Source organism: Eptatretus burgeri, chromosome 4 (assembly GCF_056783735.1).
Source record: "Eptatretus burgeri isolate ZD-2024b chromosome 4, Ebu_testis_v1, whole genome shotgun sequence".
NCBI lineage: Eukaryota > Metazoa > Chordata > Myxini > Myxiniformes > Myxinidae > Eptatretus > Eptatretus burgeri.
Window position 1 is genome coordinate 126,917,860 of NC_140964.1, and position 25,143 is coordinate 126,943,002.

General features: G+C 35.2%; 1 protein-coding gene across 2 annotated transcripts in view; it reads right to left on the minus strand.

The window, feature by feature from the left end:
* The window catches only part of LOC147029063 (tetratricopeptide repeat protein 7B-like), a 251,547-nt gene that overhangs the window by 53,241 nt on the left and 173,163 nt on the right, over positions 1-25,143 (minus strand). The window contains exons 17-18 of one of the 2 annotated variants that reach the window (XM_085879990.1): positions 24,937-25,127; positions 23,783-23,987 (exon numbers count right to left, since the gene is read on the minus strand). The exons of the other annotated variant lie outside the window; for it this stretch is intronic. Of the exons in view, the coding sequence (XP_085736116.1) occupies positions 23,911-23,987; positions 24,937-25,127 (268 nt within the window). The 3' untranslated portion in view covers positions 23,783-23,910. Of the gene's footprint in view, positions 1-23,782; positions 23,988-24,936; positions 25,128-25,143 lie in introns of those variants that run through there. 2 annotated transcript variants of the gene reach the window in all.

The window sequence follows — 25,143 nt, forward strand, 5'->3', positions numbered from 1 at the left end:
TCCTCCTGCGTTTCGTCTCGTGAAATTTCAGTTTATTTCATGCCTCTTCAAGAAGTCATCAATGCGCAACTGAACACAATTGTTCAAACATTCCTTGCAAATCTCTGCTTCTTTGCCTTTGCTCTTCCAACCAGAATAGTCCAAAATCATGGGTCTTTTTTATTGATGGAAAGCATGCCATGTTACAAAGCTTTGTATCATTTTGTTCATCTTCTGTGTTGGACCCAACAATAACATCTTTTCGACTGAAAAACATCTTTCCCTTTCTCAATTTAACTGGAACTGCCACTTCCTAACTGCTCACAGTAATGACCGAGTACCAAGACGTCCCCCTTTGATACAACCCCGCTTTGATAAAACAAACGCGGGATAGATGAATAATGGACCGAATAACATCCCGCGCTCGATCTATTTAGTACGTATGCAGTTGAACCTTTTTCCTAGAGACATCGGTCTCAACTGAATTGGTATTTAAATAACCTGAACAGGAAGTAATAAATGTTCGCACCATGGGTCCACAGCAGCGTAAACCAGCAGTGCCCCCCCTCCCCGAATCTAACGAGGCCCGACATGTCTCTCTACGACATGAAATTGATGAGTTATGGACCGAGTAACATGTCGCATTCAATCTATTTTACTACGTTATACACAACCATTTTTCCTGGGGACTTCATCGGTATCAATTGGATTAGTATCTCACTTTTTCCGGTTCAATTCAGACTTCCGGTTCCGGTTCCGGTTCTTGAGCAATGGTGGTGGTTCTCTTCGGGGCCTCTGCCGACTTTTTCAAAGATGAGTTTTTCGGTCGTTTTTGTTGTGTTTTTACTGTTAATTTATTATCTTCATGTTTACTGTGCGTTTCCAGTTCGGTTTTGTGATAAAGCTTGTGCTAATTTGTTAAGTATTCGTCGATCTTTTCATATTGGGTTTCCTTGAGGTCAACCGTTCTTCTTCCCATCTGTGTTCAGGATTTTGTTGTTGCATTTTCTCCTTATCACCTTCAGTTTTTATTTTCTCCACTATACCTCCATGATTCCTTCAATTTCCTCCCAACTATACCATCTGTTTCATGTCTTAAATTATAAATAAATAAAAAAAACAACATCTCCACTATACCTCCATGATTCCTTCAATTTCCTCCCAACTATACCATCTGTTTCATGTCTTAAATTATAAATAAATAAAAAAACAACAACAACAACCAAAAAATATAGGAATCTTTTCCCTTCTCACCTTTCCCTCCCGTAACCACATGACTTCCTGTATGGACTCTTCCTCTTCCTTCTTCTTCTTCCCTTTCCACATTTCCAATCCGACTTTGATCGTGAAGGTATTCACCATTCACTTTCATGAATTTTTTCTTCGAACTCTAACCTTTACTCTGCCCCCCTTTTCCCTAATCTTAAAAAACAAACAAACAAAAAAACTGCTGTGCTCTTCTTCAAAAACTTCATTTCAATTCAACCTTTCTTTCATCCTGTGTCAAAAAATTCCACCTGTTACAATGCTTCCTTCCTCCATTCTCTCAATTCTTCTGAACTCCGTCCATTCTCCAATGTATTTAAACATATCTCTGACCTACAAATTAAAAAAAAAACATCCCATTTTGCAATGCTTGTTCATCTTCCATTATTAAATATTCTTTTTTAAAATCAAACTTCAGTGCAAATTCATCCCACCTCCTTAAATCTACATCCTCCTCCTCACTCCTTCCCTGTTATCAGTTATACCCCCTCCTTACTCCTCCCATCCTTCCTCCTCTCTTAGCATCCATCTCTCCAGTGCCCTCTGCCAAACTAACAGTTCCCCCTCTGGTATCCCAAACTGTATGGTTTTCAAACATTTTTAGGCTCTCTTCCAACCAAACAAATAACTCTCTCATTCAGTACACTCCTCCATCTGAAACATGCTCTGTCTTTCCTCTCAGCACACCTTTTCCCACCCCCTCAAATCTTGTTCCTCCCCTCGCCTGCTCCTCTCTTTACGATTCCACCACCCAATCTCATCCTTCCCCTCTCCCAACTCCTCCCTCCTCCCCCATGACCATGCATGCTCTCACAGTCTCCCCTCCCTCTCAAAGCTTGGCTCTCAATTCAGCCACCTCCTCCCTCTTAAAGCAAACTTCACTCTCTTCCCCCTCACCTTTCTCAAAAGCTTCCCCCACAACTTTCTCCCTCAAGTCTCCCCCCTCGTTCCTCCCTTTCAAATCCCCCCGCCCCCACCACCCCGACACCCCCTTCTCAAAGCTGCATCATTCCCCAACACTCTCTCTTCAATCTCATTCCTCCACCTCCCTTTGCCCCCTCTCTTATTACTCCCCACTGTTCCTCATCCCTTCACCACCAAGCCCTTTGTCCTCCTCCCCATCTGACCCTCTCCCTGAGCTCATCTGCAATCTCCCACACTGTCAACAACTCTCCCTACCTCCACCTCTACTCCCTTGTCCTACCCTCCCCCAAAACCCCCTCCCTTGCATGCAAAACCTCTTCCCCCTACCCCTCTTCCTCAACAGTGTGGACCTCAAACATCTGAGACCTTCGCTCTAACCTGACTCATCTCTCCATACAGGTTTCCACTGACAAACCAGACAGTCTGCTTTACAAAAACTTTCCTCCTTCAGGAAGTCTGACTCCTTAGTTGCTCTCCATCCATGCATCCATCCACTGGGACCATACTCTGGACAAAGTGTTGGTGCTGCCTAAAGCAGTCTCCTTGGCAATTGTGTACAATCCTGGACGGGTCGCCACTCCGATTCAGGATACCAGCAAGCTGGCACTCATTTTGCCGGCCTCGGAAGGATGACAGCCAGAATCAACCCCACCTGGTATTAATTCAACAGTCAAGCAGGAATTGAACTCAGGATCCTCGGATCCCAAGCTCACCACCCAAACCATTAAGCCAACACCAGGCATATAGTTGTTCTCCCTGGTTACTCTTTCCTCTGGTCTGATCGACCTGAGCCTCATCCTGGTGGTGGAGTTGCTCTCTTTATCAAAAACTCTATTCCTCACTCTCCATGCATGCCCTCTTTCCTCCACAACCCCAGGAACACCTCTGGCTATGGCTTCCCCTCTGCTCCCAACCCTTGTTTATATGTGTTGTTCAGTCCACCAAACAGTGATGATTCCATTTACATCTCGCTCGCCAAAAAAAATGGACCAACTGCTGTCCACTCATCCAAACTTTCTCTTCCTCATATGTAGTGACCAATTGCCATCATGCCAGTTGGCTGGGTGTGGGTACCTCCCACCTGCCATCCCACCTCAGAAAAGGATTTATGCGACTCATTGGGACCGACTCAACCTGTCAAATTCCTGACCTAGATCTCAGCCAACAGCACTCCATCTCTTCTGGATTCGATTTTGACCAATTTCCAAGAAAATGTCTGCTGTTATTCTACTGCTCCAATCGGTTCATCTGACCATATGCTTGTTGAAATGGTCATCACTCTAGCCATTATGAGAGAACCACCTCAGCGCCGATGAGTCAAGCATTTCACTCAGGCCGATTGGCAGGGTCCTCAAGCAGCCTCAAACTTCTAGAGCGGTCTCCCATTTCAACTCTCACTGACATCAACTCATCCTGGGAATTCTTTCAAAGAAATTTGCTCTCTCCATGCACAGATTTATCTCATCTCGTCTTCAATTGTCTTACCTGTCCTTCCGCCCATGGTACAATGAAGCTCGTGGTGAGGCTGTTGTCCTGCAACAACTTGCCTTCACCTCATGGAAGGCAAATCCCACTGAAGGCAATCTCATTTCCTTCCACAAAGCTCAGAAAAAGTGTGTCTATCCTCAGGAGAGCCAGGAAACAACATCTTTCTAATCTCATGTCTGACCTCTCAAACCTGTCTCACTCCTCCAAGTCCTGGTGGAGTCCGTTTCAGTCCATTTCTGGTGTATGTTCCCTCTCCATGCTCTCTCTTACCTCAAATGGCTGCACAGATGACACTGCATGCAAAAAGGCTGAATGCCTAAACTCTGTGTTTGCTTGTAAATCTTGTGTCCCAAATGCATCGCTTTCTGGAGCCACCTTACCCAGTGACACCCAGCTGTTCCTGGACTCTGTATCCTTTTATCCTGACAAGTTAGAGAGCTTGCTGTCAAACCTCGACTCAGATTCTGCAACTGGTCCAGATGGCATCAGCCATCATGTCCGAAAAACCTGCTCTGCTGCTCTTGCTCACCCTCTCTCTGTTCTATTCATGCTCTCAGAAACTCAAAGTCATCTGCCATCTGCTCGCAAATCAGCAAACATGACCACTGTGCATAAAAAGGTGCAAAAACTTATCCCTGAAACTACAGACCAATCGGCCTGCTCCCAATCATCAGCAAGGTCATGGTATCCATCATCGCTTCCGACATCAAACCTTCATCTTCTCCAATAGCTTGATTTACGACCATCAATTAGGATTCAGACCAGGTCACTCGACCCTGGACATGCTGCTTCTGCTTTCCCAACAATGGATGGAGGTACCAAATGCCAAACATGAGATCAGAGCCATGTCCCTGGGCATATTGTAAGCTTTCGATATGGTCTGGCATCAGTAGATGATAAATGTTTCTTCTGGGACGCCCATTCAAATGAATGGGGAAAAAGGGAAAAACTATCTGACCCAAGCCCCAAAACCTCAAAATGGGAGACTCACTTCCTCCCCACCTATCCCCTTCCCTCCCGTACAAGCAAATGAAAAATTGAGACTTGCTGATTAAAGCACTTCTTCCCCTCAACATAATCACAGTCCTTTCATTATACTCAAAGAGCGAACCAACGAATATTTGCCCATGTTCTACTTTAGGAAATAACTTAATTTTCTTATAACATTCACAAAGAATAACTTGGAACTTGGTTCTTGGTTTCAGTATATTCGTTGAGCAGAGATAAAATTATAAACTTCTCTTAATGCTCTTGTCTGACCACCTCCTGAGCCACATATCATTTTGAGATTGTAGTAAATTGTTTTTTAATTGTTCAATTGATAACCATCAAGGTTTTCAGTCAAGGTCACTCGATAGTCAAGTCATACTCGATAGTCAGTCAAGGTCAAGGTCATCAAGGATATTAATTTTTTTCTTTACATCCTCCAACTTATTTGTCGTTAAATTTATTCGCTTATTTGTTTTATCTACTTTGACCCCGGTTATTTCTTCAAAAAGACTTATTTGATATTTCTCACATTCATTATGTTTCCCATTAAAATACCAAGGCTGACTACATCTCCACTCTTTGGTTTGGTTATTGCTTGGTTCTATCATTTATAAATAAGTAAAAGATGGCAGTAGCCCATTAAAATCCTCAACCCAATACCTTAACACTTAAATATCTTAACACATACATATAACCATAAGGGAGACTATTGATTCCATTCTCTAAAATATATATTTTATCATCAAAAGCTCTGAATGCTTTCTTATTTACCTCTTCTGTAAATAATTGATGTTTATAACTACTTATTATATTCATTTTTCTGTATTCTTCCTTCTTTAAGGTTAAACAGTTTGTAATAATGTTTAAAGTTTCTTTCCTTGATTATATTTTTCTTTATTCCCTTTAGCTTCTTATCACACCCTTCAATATTATTATTATCAATATACTTAAAAGCATATGACTTTGATCTCAATCCTATAAATTCACTCATTACCTTCCCACCCAATTCATCTTTAAATTTACCAATAACCTTTTTATTATTTGATGAAAACAACACATCACCTGACTTATAATTACTTATGTCATATATATATATATATATATATATATATATATATATATATATATATATATATATATATATATATATATATATATATATATATATATATATATATATATATATTATCAATCATATCCTCATATAAATCACTTGTCTTAATTTCTAATATGAAACTATCAGTCGAGGATAAATGGGGTTTCTCAGGCATCCATGCAAATGAATGGGGAAAAGGGGGAAAACTCTCTGAATCAACCCCAAAAAAGCTCAAAACAGGAGACGGATTCCTCCCCCTCGCCCCCCCCCCCACCCTCATACAAATGAATGGGGAAACCTTTCTGACTCAAGGCTCAGAAGGTTAAAATAGGAGACTGATTTTTCTCCCCATACAAGCTCATGTTAAATTGAGACCGATTCCCTTCCATCCCATACAAGCTCATGTGAAATTGAGACCGATTCCCTCCCCTCCCATACAAACTAATGTCAAATTGAGACTGATTTCCACCACCCCCCCCCCCCCCCCCGTCTGACTCTTTGACACAAGGCCCATGATGTCAAAATAGGAGGTTATCTCTGTCCGATTGAGCAAATGTTAAACTGAGACTTACTGATTTCCTTTTATATTTTCATTCCACTCAAAGAGTGATCCAATGAATATTTGTTCATGTTTTACTCGAGGTGATAAATTAATTTTTCAATTACATTCATCACCATCGAGTATATTCGCAAATATTATTTTAGAACTTAGTTCTTGGTTTATGTGTCTTTCTTGAGCAGAAATAAAATGATAAACTTCTCTCAATGTTATTGTTTCACCACTTCCTGATCCACATCTCATTTTGAGATTGCAGTAAATTGTTTTTCCATTGTTCAATTGATAACCATCAAAGTTTTCAGTCCATTCAAGGATATTAATTTTTTCCTTTACATCCTCCAACTTATTTATAATTAAATTTATCCGCTTATTTGTTTTATTTACTTTTACCCCAGTTATTTCTTCAATAAGACTTATTTGATATTTCTCACATTCTTTACGTTTCCCATTTAAACATTTCCCATTTCCCAATACCAAGGCTGATTACATCTCCACTCTTTGGTTTGTTTATTGCTTGGTTCTATCATTTATAAATCAGGAAAAAGACGCCCCAAAACACTTAGACTTATAACCATAAGGGATACTCTTGATTCCATTCTCTAAAATATATCTTTTATCATCAAGAGCTCCGAATGCTCTCTTATTTACCTCTTCTCTATATAATTGATGTTTGTAACTTCTTGTGTATTCATTTTTCTGTTGTCTTCCTTCTTTCAGGTTAAACAGTTGTAATAATGTTTAAAGTTTATTGTTTCCTTGATTATATTTTTCTTTATTCCCTTTAGCTTCTTATCACACCTTTCAATGTTATTATTATCAATATACGTAAAAGCATAAGACTTTGATCTCAAACCCACAAATTCACTCATGACCTTTCCACCCAACTCATCCTTAAACTTACCAATAACACTTTTATTCTTTAATGAAAACAACATACTATCAGACTTATAATTAATTGTTTCATACATATCAATATTATCAATCATCTCCTTATGTACATCACTTGTCTTAATTTCTAATATAAAACTATCTGTATTCATATATAACAATGACACATTATCCATATACTTTGATTTTAAATTGTTATAGTAACTGTCATATATTAACGACTTTGACAAGTCAAGAATTGATGTTCCTATATAAATAGGTTTATCCATTTCAATACTCTCTTTTTTCAAATGAATAGCACAAAAGTTCTCTGAAAACAACCCGCTCATTCAAAACTTGGTTTATTAATTAACTTTGATGCCTCTTTCCAAGATGTAGAAAGTCTTATGTTTTGTTGATTCCTAACATTTTCCATAGTCTTTCCAAATACAGCATTATTCATTGATTTATAAAAGTCCTTCTCAAAATCTGTTTTTGCTTCTGTTCTCCTTTTTGTATTAAAATGAATATATTTCTTTAACCAATGACTGTTTAAATTTCAATGAATTTTTCTCACTCTCAACCCAGCAGATAAATATTGTCTTAAGTTCTTTTGATGTAAAACATAACTTTCTTTATCATTTAATGTTGGAAGTAGTTTTTCTGGAGATTTACCTTTTATAATAAATGACCATTGGTAATCACTTAACCATTCTTTTCTTGGACTTTCTTTATCAGGGGCATAAGGTAGGTCTTTATGTTTGTAATGAAGTTTTTTTCTGGATATTTTAAATCAACCTCAAAATAATATCCAACTTCAGCTTCATCCAATTTTTTTTGAGAGGAGAAAACAATGTCAAGTAAAACATTTTCATAATGTTTTTCTTTAACCCATTTAAGTTTTCCATAAGGTAAAGATTGAGACATAACCCACCCATACAAATTGTTAGCATCAGAATACATCAGGTAAGAGTTGTCCTCATTCTTATTATAATCAGGAAGATATTTGTTATTTGCTTTAGCATATCTCTTGGAACATACTTGAGATATTCCTCCTCTTTTAGCCTTCTCCATCATTAAAAGCATATCTATATCACTGATTAATTCCAAATTTTGTTTTGTCAGTTTTAACATAGAACTCCAAGAAAAGCCCAGGGCTGTGTAATAGTGAACGGGGTCTAATCCATAAGAATTTTTATTATGACAGACTGTTCTAAAAGTTTCAAACACATCAACCAATAACAATACATCAGTTTTAAGAAACAAATCATGATATTCTCCAAGATCTTTTATATTAAACTTCTCCCAAACCCTTTTAGCTTGTGTCTTATCTCTATCAGAAATATGTTTTATTTAACTTTCCATAGAAGCTTTCCCTTGAAGGAAGTTGTGTTTCTTTAAACTTCTCAAATGAATCCATATAGTCATACGGATATATTCCCTTTTGTGATAAGAGATCAATCTCTTCTTGATTTGAGAAATGTGATTTAAGATTTGGGAAGTTTTTAATATTTGATACTAAGTTAGATAATGGACGACATAAACTTGTATGTGTCAATAAATCTGATATGGGTTATGGGGGATGTATGAATTGTTTTTGTGAATGAGATGTATTTTTGATCTGTGTTAGGAATGGCAGAAATATCTCCAGATGTCTTTGAAAGTTCATTTATAAATAGATGTGTGTCATAGTGAGTGTTGTTGTGAATAAAGACAGGAATAAAATTTCGAGGCTTGTAATTAAGATTACAACGGGAATGAGAGGGACCTCTGTATTTACCAGTAAGATGACAGTGATCCCTAACCTTGACGTCTCCCTCAATTTTCTCCTCACAAATATGACAGATACTGTTTTTTCTAAATTCTGTTTTCTCTCCCTTTGTTAATGACATTGGTTTATAGGTTTTAACCATGATTTCTCTTTGTCTTATACAGTCTTTTTCCAATCGTCATACAAAATCGTCTAAGGCATCTTCTCCTCTATAAAGTTCTAACTTGTTGTATTCATCACCAACAGATGATTTGACATAATAACAGAAACCACAAGGAGTATGTTTTTGATATTTATTTGTGTATGATTTATTTGGATTTGGAGAAACAGTATCTATCTTTTCAAGGATACTTTCAAAATCAGCATATATCACAAACGGATGTTTTATAGATTTGTTAAAATCTTTGAATGATATGTTTGAACCTGCTTTTGGTAAATTGATAACAGTGGATTTATGATTACTACAACATTTTGAATGTTGATTTAATCGTTCTTTTGTGTGAAAGGAGTTGAGACATCTCAAACAAGGATACGTTTTACATTTTCTCTTATATAATTGTGATTTGGTTAATCTTGAGAAATTTTTGATGAAAGCATAATGTGATTTTTCCTTTGAAGTAAAGTGGAGAAGGTCAATGTGTGTTTCATCATTTATATAGTTGTTTGAAAATTTTAATATCTGAACTTTGTTTGTATCCGTTAATCCACATAGATTAACAGATCGATTATTCATTTTCTCAAATTTAGGAATATCTCTCATTGACATTGGAAACTTCAAATCTTTAACGTTTTTTTTTGTATGTTCCATGTAGTTTCTAAGCCAAGCTGTTAGTTGGAAATTGGTCAAAAAAAGTATGTATTCTCGTATTTCTTATAATGTTCAACCCTTTCAGGATTCCATCGTGGAGGATGTAAGTGAGCAAGAACAGACCATAGAAAACATTTATTATCTTTGTTTTGAATATTAACAACCGCTTTCATAAGTTTTATCTCTTTTGGGAAATCAATATAAGAAGAAGCTTGAAGAAGATCTGATTTTAAGATGTGTATATCTAAAAAGATTATTTTTGTAATAGTAAATCCCCAACCTACGAGAGTGTTCTCAACATATTGTTCTTGTCTCTGGAGTTCATTGCAAACATCACATCTTACAAAATCTTGAAATGATGAGATAAAGTGAGGGTTTGTCCTCGTATAGGGAGTAGTTTCATCGTCTTGTCTTACCATACTCAATTTTACTCCCATATAAAACTTAAAAGTTTTCATTTCACTGAATGTGTTTTTAATGATAGTTTCAATACTTTGTTTAACCATATCAACAGCTTCCATGATTGAAGATGGTCCAGGGTCTTGAAAACAAAACAATCTTATTTTTATATGTCCTTTAAATGCCCCATCAGTGTTTTCAATGGAGAATTTAGCTTCCCTTTCCTCATTGTTCTTGTGTTTGGGTGATTGAAGGTGTTTATCATAATTTTTTAAAGAATGTCATTATCACATCTATCAACAATGTTTTGTTTCTTGGTCAAGTGGAGATATTTGTCTGAAAAGATTGAATGTGTGTTTGTTGGTTTGAAGGTGTTCTTTATAATATTTATATTCGTGATTACAAACATCACAGTATGTTGTATTCACCATATTTATACAATAAAACTTTGCTTAAAATAAAATTTTCTTGATGAAAATTTCGTTTAATTTACAGGTGAATCTGTGCTTAAAACCATTTTATCCTCCAACTTTTTCACTTAATAAATACAATGTATCAAGACACAAAAGACAAGTTTCAATCAATCCCTTCATTTGTAAAAGATACTGAGAAATGTGTCAAGGATGTAAAATTGAACAAAGATAAATATAACAACTATTGGATAAAAACAATTATGGTGAATAATATGAGTTCTTCAATTTCCTTCAGTGGAAGGGCTTTGAGTATATCTGAAAGAACATCAATAAAAGTATCTCCAACAAAAGTTTCTCTCCTTCTGGTAATATATTCAAAACTAGAAAAAGCAATGAAACAAGAAAAAGTATCATAAAATAAAAACCTTATGGATGAAGCTTAAGAAAGAAAAGATAAGACCATCTGGAATATGCAAGGAGAAATTTGTGTTTTTTTTCAACAACCCGAAATATCTAAATCCTGATGAAATAAAGGATATTAATATATCAGCTAAAATGACATTTCGTTCAATCGTAGTTAGGAATCATTTTAAAATTACCTTTAATATAAAAAAATGTAGTAGTTGAATCTGTTAATGAAAAAAAGTATATAGCTCTCGATGGTAATGTTTTTTTCTACAAATTAAATGCGAGTCATTATTCAACTGAAGATTTTGAAGATTATGAGAGTGATGACAGTTATGATACCGAGAGTTTGTGTTCAAATGACAGTTATGATACCGAGAGTTTGTGTTCAAACGACAGTTATGAAAGTAGTTTTATAGATGAGTGTGAAAGTACCGAAGATGATACCGAAGATTAATTTTAGTTTAAGTAAAGTTTTACTTTATAAATATGAATCATTTACGAGATTTTGAGCCTCTTGAATTTCCTGATTCTCCATATGACAAATTTGAGAATTGTCCTGCATGTGATAGAGTGTGATTTAACAGAGTCAAACGCCGATAAACAATGTATATTCTGTGATTATCTTCTAATTAATGACAATAAAAAATATAAAAAGGAATATAATTCTTTTAGATTTACACCAAAAATGAATTACTTTACAAGAATGCTAAGAGAAATGAATGTAAAGTATGAGGGTGAAAACACACCTTTCCTGACAATGGAAGAAACTGAACGTATAAGAGAAATGTTCAAAGGATTGTTGTTATATATTATTCACGATTGTGATTTTCAGGGAAATATCAACACAAGATATTGTATAAATAAAATAATGGATTATCATGAAATTAAACCCAAACTTAGGATAAAATATCGAGTTTCTAAAAAAGGCAATAATACATGAAATAACCTGTTTTCCAAATATATAAATGAATGATTTTTTTACCCATTTGGGAAAATAAGATAAAATTTAACAATTATAAAAATCTTCCAAATTCATTAAGATGTCTCATAGTTGGTTCAAGCGGATGTGGAAAAACCTGCTTACTTTTAAAGATGCTCCTTACTCCCAACTTTTTAGAGTATGATAATTTAATAATTTTCACAAAGTCGAGTTTTCAACCTGAGTATCAACGACTCTCATAAGGTTTTAATGCTGGTCTTCAAAAAGAAGATATAATAGGTTTATTTAAACTTCAAAATAAACAAAATGATTACAACATTGAAGATATAATATGACTATTTTGTGATACACAAAGATATAAAAAGAAATCAAAACCGATAACTTGTATTCTTCGTGATAATACTGATGATATACCTTCTCTCCAAGATTTGGATAAATCAAAAAAGAACCTCGTTATCTTTGATGATTGTGTTAATGAGAGAAGCCAAACGGTAATGGACAGCTATCCCTTGGCCGTTTCTCTTACAGAATGAGCTTTGTGGAAGCACGATTGGTAAACAACAAATAAAAGAATTTAATAAGGGTAAATTTAATAATGGTTTTACCCTGATTTATATCATGAAAACAGAAAAAACAGGATTACATATAAAAAGTAAGGAAATACAAAATGATTTCACTATGGGAAGATGGGGGGGGGGGGGGGTGTTTCGTGTCATAATATTAATCTGTCATATATTTCTGATACATGAATGACAACAAGAAGACTTCAAAAAAATTATAATTTTTGCATTCAAGGATACCTTCAAGAAAAGGGTGTTCGATTTTACATTCCTTATGAAGTGGAACATGGAAACAGACCATACTAGGTCACATAAATAAGACTACACAAGAGTGAGACATTCTTCTTATAATTGTGTTTATCTTCGTCAATCATACTTTCAACTCCCTCGTCGTTCCATCAGAAACAATACGAATACTATTATTTTATTCAAGTTAAATTCAATAGATATAAACAATTTTTGGAGAGAGAATTGTTCTACATTATGCAGTAAAAAGGAATTTGGGAATTGTATGAAGCACACGACTGAAAAATATAAATATATTGTTGTGAAACAAGATGAGATCTTTCGGGATATATTTTTATTTTATAAACAATTACATATAGAAATGACAACTATTATTATAAATCTTGTGGGTAAATCTGCTTTTGGAAAAAAAGTTTCATAAATCAAGGTTCTTGTATAGTACAAATGAGAATATTGTAAATTTACTTTAAAAAACACCCCGTGATATGCATTGTATCAACAACAACTCGAGCAATCAGACCTGGAGAAGTAGAAGGTAAAGATTATCACTACATTTCAGTGGAGGAACATATGCGATTGAGGAATGAAGGTCAAATATTTGAGGAGGTTTCTCTTGGTACAACAAAATATTCACATTGTAAGAGTGAGTTAAAGCTGCCTTGGGATATTAGAAACTAATCCAGAAGGAAGGAGACAAATTATTAAACATCTGAGCGGGGTTAAGATTTTATCTTTCGGTTTTGATCTTGATGAAGAAACTCAACGCAAACGTATGAAAAGTAGAGATACAAGTATTAGTGAAGAAGAAATTACAACTCGTATTAATGTTAATAAAGAAAATGATTTATTTGAACACATCTACTTTCATGATGAAGAAAAGGAAAATTTCCCTGTTGATCTTTACAATTCATTAAATGATATTTTCCAATTAATAAATGGATGCGAAAGAAAGAGCAAGAAGATTTAAGGAACATCAAGAGTTGGTTTCAAAAGTTGTAAAACAACAGGAAGACATAAAGAAGAAATGCAGACAGAAACTAATGGGTGAAGAAGCATTTGAAAGAAAACAAGAGAAATTTTTTAAACCACTTTTAAAAACTTCCCAAGAAAAAATTATAGATGTTTCCACAATTCCCACATTAGAATATACTCTGAAAAAACTTCAAATGTTGAAAGATTTCAGTCAAATGATGGAGGAAGAATTAGGGCATCCAGGAGCTTTTGATGATGAAGGATTATTTCAACAACTGGAAGAGATTAATCAACCCCCTGATTATATTGTGAATGCTCTTCAAAACAATGAATATTCAGCGGATTCAAAAACCAAAGCAGGACTCATTCCAACAGAACAACCAGCAATATTTAATCTTGTTCAAGAAAAGGTATTGATATTTAATGATGAATTAAGGTTCTTGAGTTCTGCTAACCCCCCTTCTAAATTAACCTGCAGATTAATGTTTCTTCTCACAAAAGATGGAAGACAAGGTTCAACTGTGAGGGATGAATCAAAGTATTTTGATCAACCATTGGACATGGAAAATAATGATGATAGAGTCTATATTGATCTGCTGGACTCTCTTAATTATAGGGTTAGTCTTTCTGTTAAAAGTAGGAAGAATGAGAAGGAGAAACACATTATTCAGGCTTTAAGTATCCTTGGTTCAGGTGTTAGTTTTCTTCCAAATGACCCATCACAATTAGTTAATAGACTGTTATTGTTGTTCGGTAGTAAGAAGGCTGGAAATAACAATTGTTTTAATGAAGCATCAGCCATTTTGGACCAGTTGATGAACATGAAAATAATTAATAAATGCCAATACAAAGACATTTTATCTCATATTAAATAAGTTGAGAAGCACAATCCTTAGTTGTAATTTCACAACAAGCAACCACATATCTTCATTCCCATACCCACTACAACTTGACACAACAAAAGAATAAGAGTCGTCTTTATTGTCCATGGAAACTTATAATACCATATTTAATATAACCGAGAAAAATGACAAGTTTAGTTATAATCCAGGAAGTGGATACAAAACGATAACAGTTTCACCCGGAACATGAGATTTCTCAAATATCTTCCGAAATTGTTCGTCTTATGAAAGAACAGGGTGATAAACCAAAAATATTGTTATAGATATTCAAAAACATACTTCAAAATCAACGATTAAACTTAAAAAAATAACTACAAGGTTGATTTCACAATTGATAATTCATTTTGAGAGTTATTGGGTTTCTCCTCAAAAAAGATTGAAACTAATTGGACGTTTTACAGTGATAATGTCATTCAAATATCCTCAGAAATAAATTCGGTATGAATTCATCGTGATTTGATTGATGGTGCTTATAATGATGGAATAAGAACAAATACAATATTTTCATACAGCGCATACTCAACCCCAATTGGTTATAAATTCAATATGGAACCCAAAAATCTGGTTTATCTACCTGTGTCAGGAAAAAAACCATGTACAGAGTAAATTTTAGGATAACCAACCAAGATAATCACATGATTTCTTTTAATGGAGAAATTATATCCATCAGAATTCACCTACGTGAAGTTTTCCAATAAATAAATACGATGGTAATTGTGAGGAAACACAAGTTGGGAAAATATAAAATAATTACAGGGGATGGGATGTTCCTTTCCCCATACTACAGGGTACCCTACAGAAAACCAGGAAATTTGAGATTTTGAGATTTATTTTGCCGTATTTTACCATATCAATTAACTAACATATTAATTTTCAGTGGCCCACGGAAAGCACTTTGAACACGACATCAAACGTTTGCTTTTGTTTTGTTTGAAAAGAAAGTGTATCTTTGTTTTACACTCCATCTAAGTTTGCTTTCGTTTTGTTTTAAATAAACTGAACCAAATTTCCTGGTTTTCTGTGGGGCACCCTGTACAAGGGTGAAGGTATGTATCTTGGTAGAGAATACTATAAATCTAAAAGACAAAGAGGTGTCGCACATCAAGTTAGAGGAGATGGGATAATTGATACTCCAATGGGTATAGGTTCAACTATTCTTAAACATAAAGACCTAATTGGTTCAACTGCTTCTGCTGTGGGAAATGTATCGGGTGCTATAAAGAGTATAAAAGATGCCCAAAAGGAATCTCATAAATTACAAGCAATAAAAGAAATTAAGAAAGGTAAAACTCAGTTGCCTCCCCAAGAACGACATAAAATAATTCAAATACTTGGGTCAGGGTTTCAAGTTTTAACATCTTTTTTTCGTAAATAAATACAAGTATGGAAGCAATTTATAGTATCTATGATTTGGATGATCCCATTGTCATCTCAAACTCCACTAAAAAAGAAGATTACTTCAAGGTAAATGCAATAACTGGAACAGACTGGAATGCAAATGGAACAAAAAGTTTTTGAAATAAATAATCAATAAACTTATTTGAATCTATCCGAAAGTTTCTTGTTGTGTAAATTTAAATTCACTAAGGCTGGGAATAACACAAACGCTACACTCGTAAATTATTTCTTCTGGAAAATTTTGATAGTGTTCGTTTGTACATTGGAACACAAGAAGTTGAAGCGGTTGATTATGTCTCTCCTGCATATGAAATGATGAAATTTACACTATATTCATTCAGTGATAAAATGGGAAAGGGGGCTGTCAAAGGTTTTATTCCCGATATGTCAACGGGAACAAACACAGACCCTGGATATACTCAAAGGAAAGGAATGTATAATGATTATTCAAAAACAGGTAATACTTTTATTGTGGCAGTTTCTCTTAAAGATATATTTGGATTTTGTGATCATGATAAAGTTTTGTATGGTCTTAAAATTAGATTTCAACAACAAAGGAATGATAATGAAAATAGATTACTTTTTGGTGTTGGTAATGCTTTTGGTGATCAGAATAAATTTGTAATTGATGAAATGAGTTGGTTTATAAGTGAATATACTCCTAATCTTAAAACAGAAGAGATGTTGAATAGAAGACTTAATTCAAAGAAGTCACTCAATGTATCATACCTCAAAAGAAGATGTCAACACGTTAAACTGAACCAAACCACTTACACGTGGAATTTGGGTGTTCAGGAAGGAAAGCCACGATATCTGTGGATCATTTTTTTAACCAGATGGTGATACTGCTACTGATAAGAATAATGCATCGAGTGATAATGCTAAGGTGAAACAACTTCGTGTTTCTCTCGATGGAACATTTTATCCACGAGATGGATTGGAAATTAATTGGGAAAAAATGATTATGCTGAAGCATACAAGTCTTTCCAAAAGGTGTGTGAAAGCAATGGAAATAAAGAACCTATTTTGGATATGACATCATTTCAAAGTTTGTATACAATCTATGTGTTTGACGTGAATGCTGAAAAAGGAAACAATAAAGTCTAATCGAGTGGATACTTCCCTATGCATTGAAAGAGGAGAGAGTGAAGAAGTTGATATATATATATATCGTTTGCTTTTGGAAGAAACAGAATTACAGATTAATACAGATAATGGTGTTATGATTAGTCTCACATAATTTTTTTGTTAAATAAATGAGTGGTAAAGTACCAAATGGGGTATATGTTAATCAAATCAATCTTCATAAACTCTCATCTTGTGTTCAAAATCAAAAGCCTTGTACGATTAACGTTAATACAATTCAGAGAAAAGGAGCAGTAAGAATTGATGTTTTGCTCACAAGAGAACAGGTGAAAATCTTGAATGATACTGGCTCACTTAAATTTAAAATGTCAAAACCAATGTTGAAGAAATATTCAATAAGAGACGAGTGGAGGATTTCTCCCATTTCTAATTCCTTTATTTGCTGGTTTAAGTGCGGCTTGAGCATTGACGGGTGGTATTTCAGCAGCGGTGAAAACTGCCAACGAAAGGAAGGCTCAACTCCGGGCTCAAAAATAATTGGAAAGACGTAAAGATTTGGAGAAACAAATTAGTGGAAGTGGTGTGATTGTAGATTTTGCTGAAAAACTTGAAAGTCTGCCTGATAAAGCAAGATTGTTAGATGGAGATGTGCTTTCTTCAATCGCACAAGCAGGTGTAAAATTAACGAAAAGGTAATGGATTATATCTTTCTAATAAATAAATGAGCATTGATGAGTGGTTTAAAGAATTTGGAAAGAATAGACATGAAATTTAGAACTTGTCAAATATTGTAAGAAATTAAAAATACATAATGTGGTTATTTGTATGAGAGATGAATTAACAAACATGTCAAAACATACAAAGAATATTATTATGAACGTAGAAGATCATAATGGGAACGGTTCTCATTGGGTTTGTATTTTTAACAAGTGTGAAGACGACGATGGTTCACGAGCGGTATTTGATGATGTAGATTGTTTCAGAAGTCCAGGATGAGACAATGTGATAACATTTGACCAAGTTATAAAAATGATCAACATGATATGGTATGAGTGACAGGTTATTAGCTGCAAAATGTCGAAACCCGGTTTCGTTCAACAACTTTCAAAATTTGACCTTTGCATAACCTTTAAAGATCACAAAACAATGTTGTGGACATTAAAATAAGGAAACAGGATACGTGCTATAGCTTATTGGAGTTAGTTCGTCGAATAAGGTCGAAAACCCGGTTTGATTCCCACAACTTTGAAAATTTGACCTTTGTGAACTTTAAAGGTCAAAGGTCAAGGATTATGACCTTTGGTGCAAAACCTCCTCTGGAACATTCCAGGAACAATGTAATGTCATATAGGCTATATGGCATTTCGCACTCCTCGGATTATCCATACTTTGATGAAATCAGCGTAAAAACAAACTTGAAGGGGGCACTACGGGCAAGGTGTTCGAGATAGAGAAAAATGGTTTTAAGACTTTAGGTGGGGAATGACCTCAAGATTATGCATAAAAAAATATTGTCATCCCAGCTCTCAAAGTTTGGGTGGTCGTATGATTTTTATGTCAAAATTCTAAATTTTCTAAGTTCATGACCTTGACCTTTGGACGAAAATGAAAAATCGAGCTCCGTGGGGCTATGCAAGTGCCATTGGGCTTATCAAATACTGAAACCCCTGCCAGATTCGACAAACACCTTGAAGAAGATGGATTTTTATGTTAAAATTCGCAATTTTCTAAGTTCGTGACCTTGTCACCTTGACCTTGGGACGAAAATGAAAAATCGAGCTCTGTGGGGCTATGCAGGTGCCATTAGGATAGCCAAATACCGAACTCCCTGCCAGATTCGACAAACCCCCAAGGAGAATATGCAAATTGAAATTGGATACCCCCCTAAAAACACAATTCGCAATTTTATAAGTTCGTGACCTTGTGACCTTGACTTTGGGACGAAAATGAAAAATTGAGCTCCGTGGGGTTCTGCAGGTGCCATTGGGCGAACCAAATAACGAAACCCCTGTCAGATTCGACAAAATCCCGAGGAGAAGATGCAAATTGAAATCGGCTACCCTTGAAAAACACGTTTTTTGGGCGTGGCTCCGCCCATATTTTGGCGCACCATGCCCATTCTCAGGAAAACACAACGAGATCATGATATAAACCTCCCACCAAAATTTTATCAGGATCGGATCAAAACCCACGGAGCTATGCTCGGGACAGACAGACAGACAGACAGTCAGACAGACACAAAACAATAAACCAATGTCACCCGCAGGGTGACCCGTATCTTGCCAAAAGGTGACTACGTGTGACTTCTTTAAGGTCACACTGAGGTGAACAGAGCTGCTATCCACCAGGAGCGACTCCTTGAGGAATATCTGCCTACGAGAGATTCCGATGAAAATCGTTCTACAGAGTAACCATGAAAAATATGCTTTTACCTCATAACGTCACCAAATGACGTCATAATGTCTCAAGCTTGACATATCTAGAAAGCACTCATCGAGGTGTTCAATTTGAGGTACTACACGATATGGTTCCAAAACTTGAAAATTTGACCTTGGGGTCAAATATGTTTGACCTTAGGCGCTAACCATGAAGGTCAAGGCCGATCGCCACCAAAAATTAATCAGCTGAGCACCAGACCATGAACTATATTCCCATGAAGTTTGAAGATGATCCGATCAAAATTACTCAAAAAATAAGGGTTTTGTCGACTCCCTTGATTTGCGACAAAGTGACCTTGACCTTCAAAATTTTGTGCACTGAAAGGGACCTCTATAGGCCTCTGATATGCGAAGTTACAAAAATTTCCAATGATAACTGTGCTCTGCAGAATTTTTTATACGTGATTACAGACAAACAAAAAAAAAAAAACATACAAGCTGACTAACATATCTTGCAAAAACTTCGTTTTGGCAAGATAATAACGAATATAGTGGTCACTAAATTTTTTCCGTGAACCAATAGTCAAGACGAATATTATTTTGATAGTTTGGTCTTCCACCACCTGTTGAAGTCATAAAATTCTTACAGAATGGTGTTTATCAAACATTTCAAGTCCAATAATTAAATTCCAAGTGTTGTGGTCAATTATGTCTATATGTGTTATTTCAACTCAACAAAAAAATAGTGACATTATTTTTAATCTAATATAAATGACTTCTGTTGGTAAAGATGATTCTATCTTTGGTGTATCCCAAGAACTGGATATCGATTTATCAAATTATTACACAAAGGCACAGGCTAAATGACAGAAATATAGTATAACAAAAAATATTAATATGAAAAATGCTTATAAATTAAAAAATTATCCAAGCCCAACTGATTCGAATGACTTGGTGAGATTAAGTGATTTATCACAATATATATATATATATATATATATATATATATATATATATATATATATATATATATATATATATATATATCCTTAAATAAAATGGCTGGGTATTCCAAAGATACAGAAGTGTTGATTTTATCTTCAGGTCATACAGAATTCACAGTTCTAATTCATATAAATTTTTATAAAGAAGGGCGTATCGTTTGTATGAGAATAGAACAATGTGGGTATGATATGAATGATTTAGGGTATAATTGGTCATTTAAAAATAACCTTGAATACCTGGAACAATTAAATCAATCTCGTAAGGAAGAATATTATCCACTTGGTGCTGAGAATGAGCTTTGTGGAAGCACGATTAGTAAACAACAAATAAAATAATTTAATAAGGGTAAATTTAATAATGGTTTTACCCTGGTTTTCTCACAAAAACAGAAAAAAACAGGATTACATATAAAAAGTAAGGAAATACAAAATGATTTCACTATGGGAAGATGAGGGGGGCGGGGGTGTTTCGTGTCATAATATTAATCTGTCATATATTTCTGATACATAAATGACAACAAGAAGACTTCAAGAAAATTACAATTTTTGCATTCAAGGATACCTTCAAGAAAAGGGTGTTCGATTTTACATTCCTTATGAATTGGAACATGGACACGGACAATACTGATGTTAAAAAGCCCACAAATAGAGATTTGATTAAAATATTATATAAAAATGAACTTCTTAAGGTGATGAAATATAAAACTCTTTTGGAAATCATCAACAAATCTTATTGGTTTCCTATTATGAGAAAAAAATTTGTAGATTCAAGAGTATCGCAGAATCCAGATGAATATATGTATGATATTCTATGGGGTGAAAGTGATTCAAGGATAGTATGGGATGAGGAAGGAGTTGAAGAAACTGAGACAAAGGAGGAAAAGGAGAAGAGAGAGAAGGAGGAAAGAGAGAAGAGAGAGAAGAGAGAGAAGGAGGAAAGAGAGAAGAGAGAGAAGGAAGAGAAAGATAAGGAGGAGAGGGAGAAGAGAGTGAAGGAGGAGAGGGAGAGGGAGGAAAGAGAGAGAATAAATAAATATAAAAAATATGGAAACCAGTGAGATTTAAAAAAGATTGGTGGTAGTACAGAAAATAAATAAATCTCAACGCACCAAGGAGGAAAACAAAGAATTGACAAGTCTATTAGAAATATTTTCGTCAAGACTATTAACATCGTTTTCAGGGAGAAGATAAAAACAAGAAAGTGGAGATAAAGATTATATTATTGATGATGTTGGTGTGAGTGACTTTAATTAAAGTTTTCCATTTTTTTCGTAAATAAATGGAGGAGAGAGTAAAGACATTTCTGAGGAATCTTTATGTTTTAAAAATTAAGATTCAAATGTGCATGTTGGAAACTAAAAAAAGGTTTTCGCACTCTGCAGGAATTTTCTCATAAATAAATGAGTTATTGTCTCAAATGTAAAAAGAAAACTAATTCTAAAAATATCTCATATTTTAAAAGTAAAAATAATAGGGTTATCCAAAAAGGTACATATTTGGTGTGTGGCTCAAAAAAGAGTCAATTCCCAAAACATGAACATGGACGAGATATACAAAAGTTTTTATGAGGAAGTAAATTTACAACTGTTGGAATACCAGGGGAATTGCATCTACCAGGGTATTCTTTCGGTGGTCCAGGAACGAACTTGGATAAAAGATTAGATGAGGCAGACAATCCTAAACCATGGAGTAAACCCATCAATAGGGTTGATGAAGTGTGCATGAGGCACGATATTGATTATTGGAATAGCACAATGTTGGAAGAAAAACATGAGTCCGATAGAGAAATGTTGTATAATTTGTCTCTAATACAAAATCCAACCTTGAGAGAAAAAGTTGATAGGTTCATCATGAAGAAGATGATCAGTACTAAATTGAAACTTGGGCTTGGAAATTCAAAAAACTTATAGGCTCTAATGATGTCATTAAGACCAAAGAACAATTTAGCTGATGAATTACATAAACCAATAATCACAAAGTTTCAGAGAAGGAAGGTTTATTCCAAGGAAGTTGATTATATCTGGTCCGCTGATTTGATTGAACTCAATAATGATAAGGGGTACAAGTATGCTTTAACCGTTATTGATTTGAGGAGTAGATATGCGTGGGTTGTCCCTTCAAAAAACAAAACAGGTAATACTCTTATGTGAGCCTTTCAACAAATATTTAATAAAAGTAAGAGAAAACCTAAAAAATTGTGGACTGATGAGGATGGAGAGTTTTATAACAAGACCTTCATGAATTTTCTAAAAAATAACAGCATTACATTATACAGTACCTTCAATGAAGGAAAAGCGGTTCTTATTGAGCGCTTCAATCTACATTTAAAAGAGAGACTATATAAAAAAAATTCACTCAACTCGGTTCTCAACAATGGTCATCTTTTATTCAGGATATTGTAGATAATATAAGTATATAAGATAATTCACACTTCAATGAATACTAAACCATCAGAAACATTTACAAAATTAGAATATGAAAAAGAGATTAATGTCAAAAAGCTTAAGTTCAAAGTTGGTGATATAGTAAGAATATATAGGTGGAAATCTCATTTTGAAAAAGGTTATACAAAGTGGTGGACAAATGAGCTTTTTAAAATCGTTGATGTGATAGATACAGTTCCTTGGACTTAAAAGGCATATGATTTAAAGGGGGAATAGATTTTAGGTTCATTTTATTCACAGGAATTACAAAAGACAAAGATAAATTGAAAATGTTTTTTTTTTATCCGCTCCTTTTTTAACTGCACCCACACAAACCCCACCCACACAATCCCCGCCCACACAAGCTCCACACACATAAACCCCACCCCACACAAGCTCCACCCACAAAAACCACATTCATCATATTCACATTAGTGATTAGTTAATTAGTAATTAGTTCCCCACACACATGTTTATTTAATTTAAAAAATTGCTCCACCCATCCACACAAGCTCCACCCAAGCCCCACCCACACAAGCCCCACCCACACAAGCCCCACCCACACAAGCCCCACCCACACAAGCCCCTCCCACACAAGCCCCTCCCACACAAGCCCCTCCCACACAAACTCCACCCACAAAAGCCCCACCCACACAAGCCCCTTCCACACAAGCCCTTCCCACCCCCTCATCCCCCTGTGCGCCCCCACCTTTGACCCACCACACCCCCTCATGCCACCCCCCACCCTTCCCCACACACACACACACACACACACACACACACACACACACACACACACACACACACACACACACACACACGGGGAGGGGAGGGGGTGGGATGAGGGGGAGTGGTGGGTCGTTTGGGGAGCGCACCTACCCCCTAACCCTAGCCTTCCCCCCCAACCCCACCCCTCCCTCCCCTTTACACCTCCTTTATTATTTTCTTGTAATTAAGAATGAAATAATTGTTAGCAAAGCTTATATCATTAAATAACATTGAAAACATTAAACATTTTTCTTTGGGTAAATATTCAATTGTGAAAAAGAACGTTCTTTCCCAGCAGTCTGCTTTGGATATCTTGCAATTTTGAAACTTGAATCCCATATTCTGTTCAAAACAAAGAGGGAAGAATCATAAGGGTACATAAAGATGATTATGTAATGATATTAATAAAATAATAAATAAAACATTTACCTCCAGAAGATTGAGTTTTGTGCCAGATTCATCCAGACAGGCGTTTAAAGTGAAAAATAAAAATAAAAAAAAATTGAAAATTAGTCAACACTCCATGGTTCAAAACAGACAAAAACTAGAGGGGGAGCACTCGGTAGAGTGCAAAACCTCTGCCGCCAATACTGCTAAGTCACTACACTCAAGTGAACCTGATATCCTATTCATTCAATTTGACGTCAACAGTGCTCACAGAGTTATAGCTTGCAACTTTCCCTTTTACTTTTAATTTTTACATACTCAATTCATTCGTCATAACTAGATTCCTTTAGACAGAAATAGATTTTATGTGGGTATATCCACCTGAAGTCCCAAAATCAGGCGCAATTATAATTTTGGCATGTTTTTTGTTGGAAATCACTTATAACATGTAGAAATGCAAAAAAAAAAAATGGAAATTTTGTTGAAAAAAAAAAGTTGCAAATTTTTTTTTTTCTCTAACAATTTTTTTTTTGGGGGGGGGGGGGGTTGGAAATCGCTTAAAACATGTAGAAATGCAAAAAAAAAAATTCAAATATTTTTTCAAAATGGCTGCCATAGCAGCCATATTGGATTTTGGACCAAGTCCAAAATCAAATGGCATGGATCCTTGGACCATACCTAATCCCCCCACCAAGTTTCGTCAAAATCCGTCAAGGAGTTTTACCGTAATACTGTTCACAAACAAACAAACAAACAAACAGAAAGGGGTGAAAACAGTAACCTCCGATCTTCGATGGCGGAGGTTAATTAACACCAAGAGAGACAGAGAGACAGGGAGACAGAGAGACAGAGAGACAGAGAGACAGAGAGACAGAGAGACAGAGAGAGATAGATAATTACTCACCTTTCTTTTGACATCTATCCAACGTCAGGGTGTGTGAAAGGTCTTCCATCAACCAAGACATGATGCCATTTAATTCTCTTCGAAATGATTGAAGATATATAAGGATTTCATTCATATTCTGCCATTCTTCATGATATTCGTTGGCTTCATTTTCAATATCAGTTATCAACGATGTTGTTATTGGGGACAACCTGTCAGAAAAAAAAA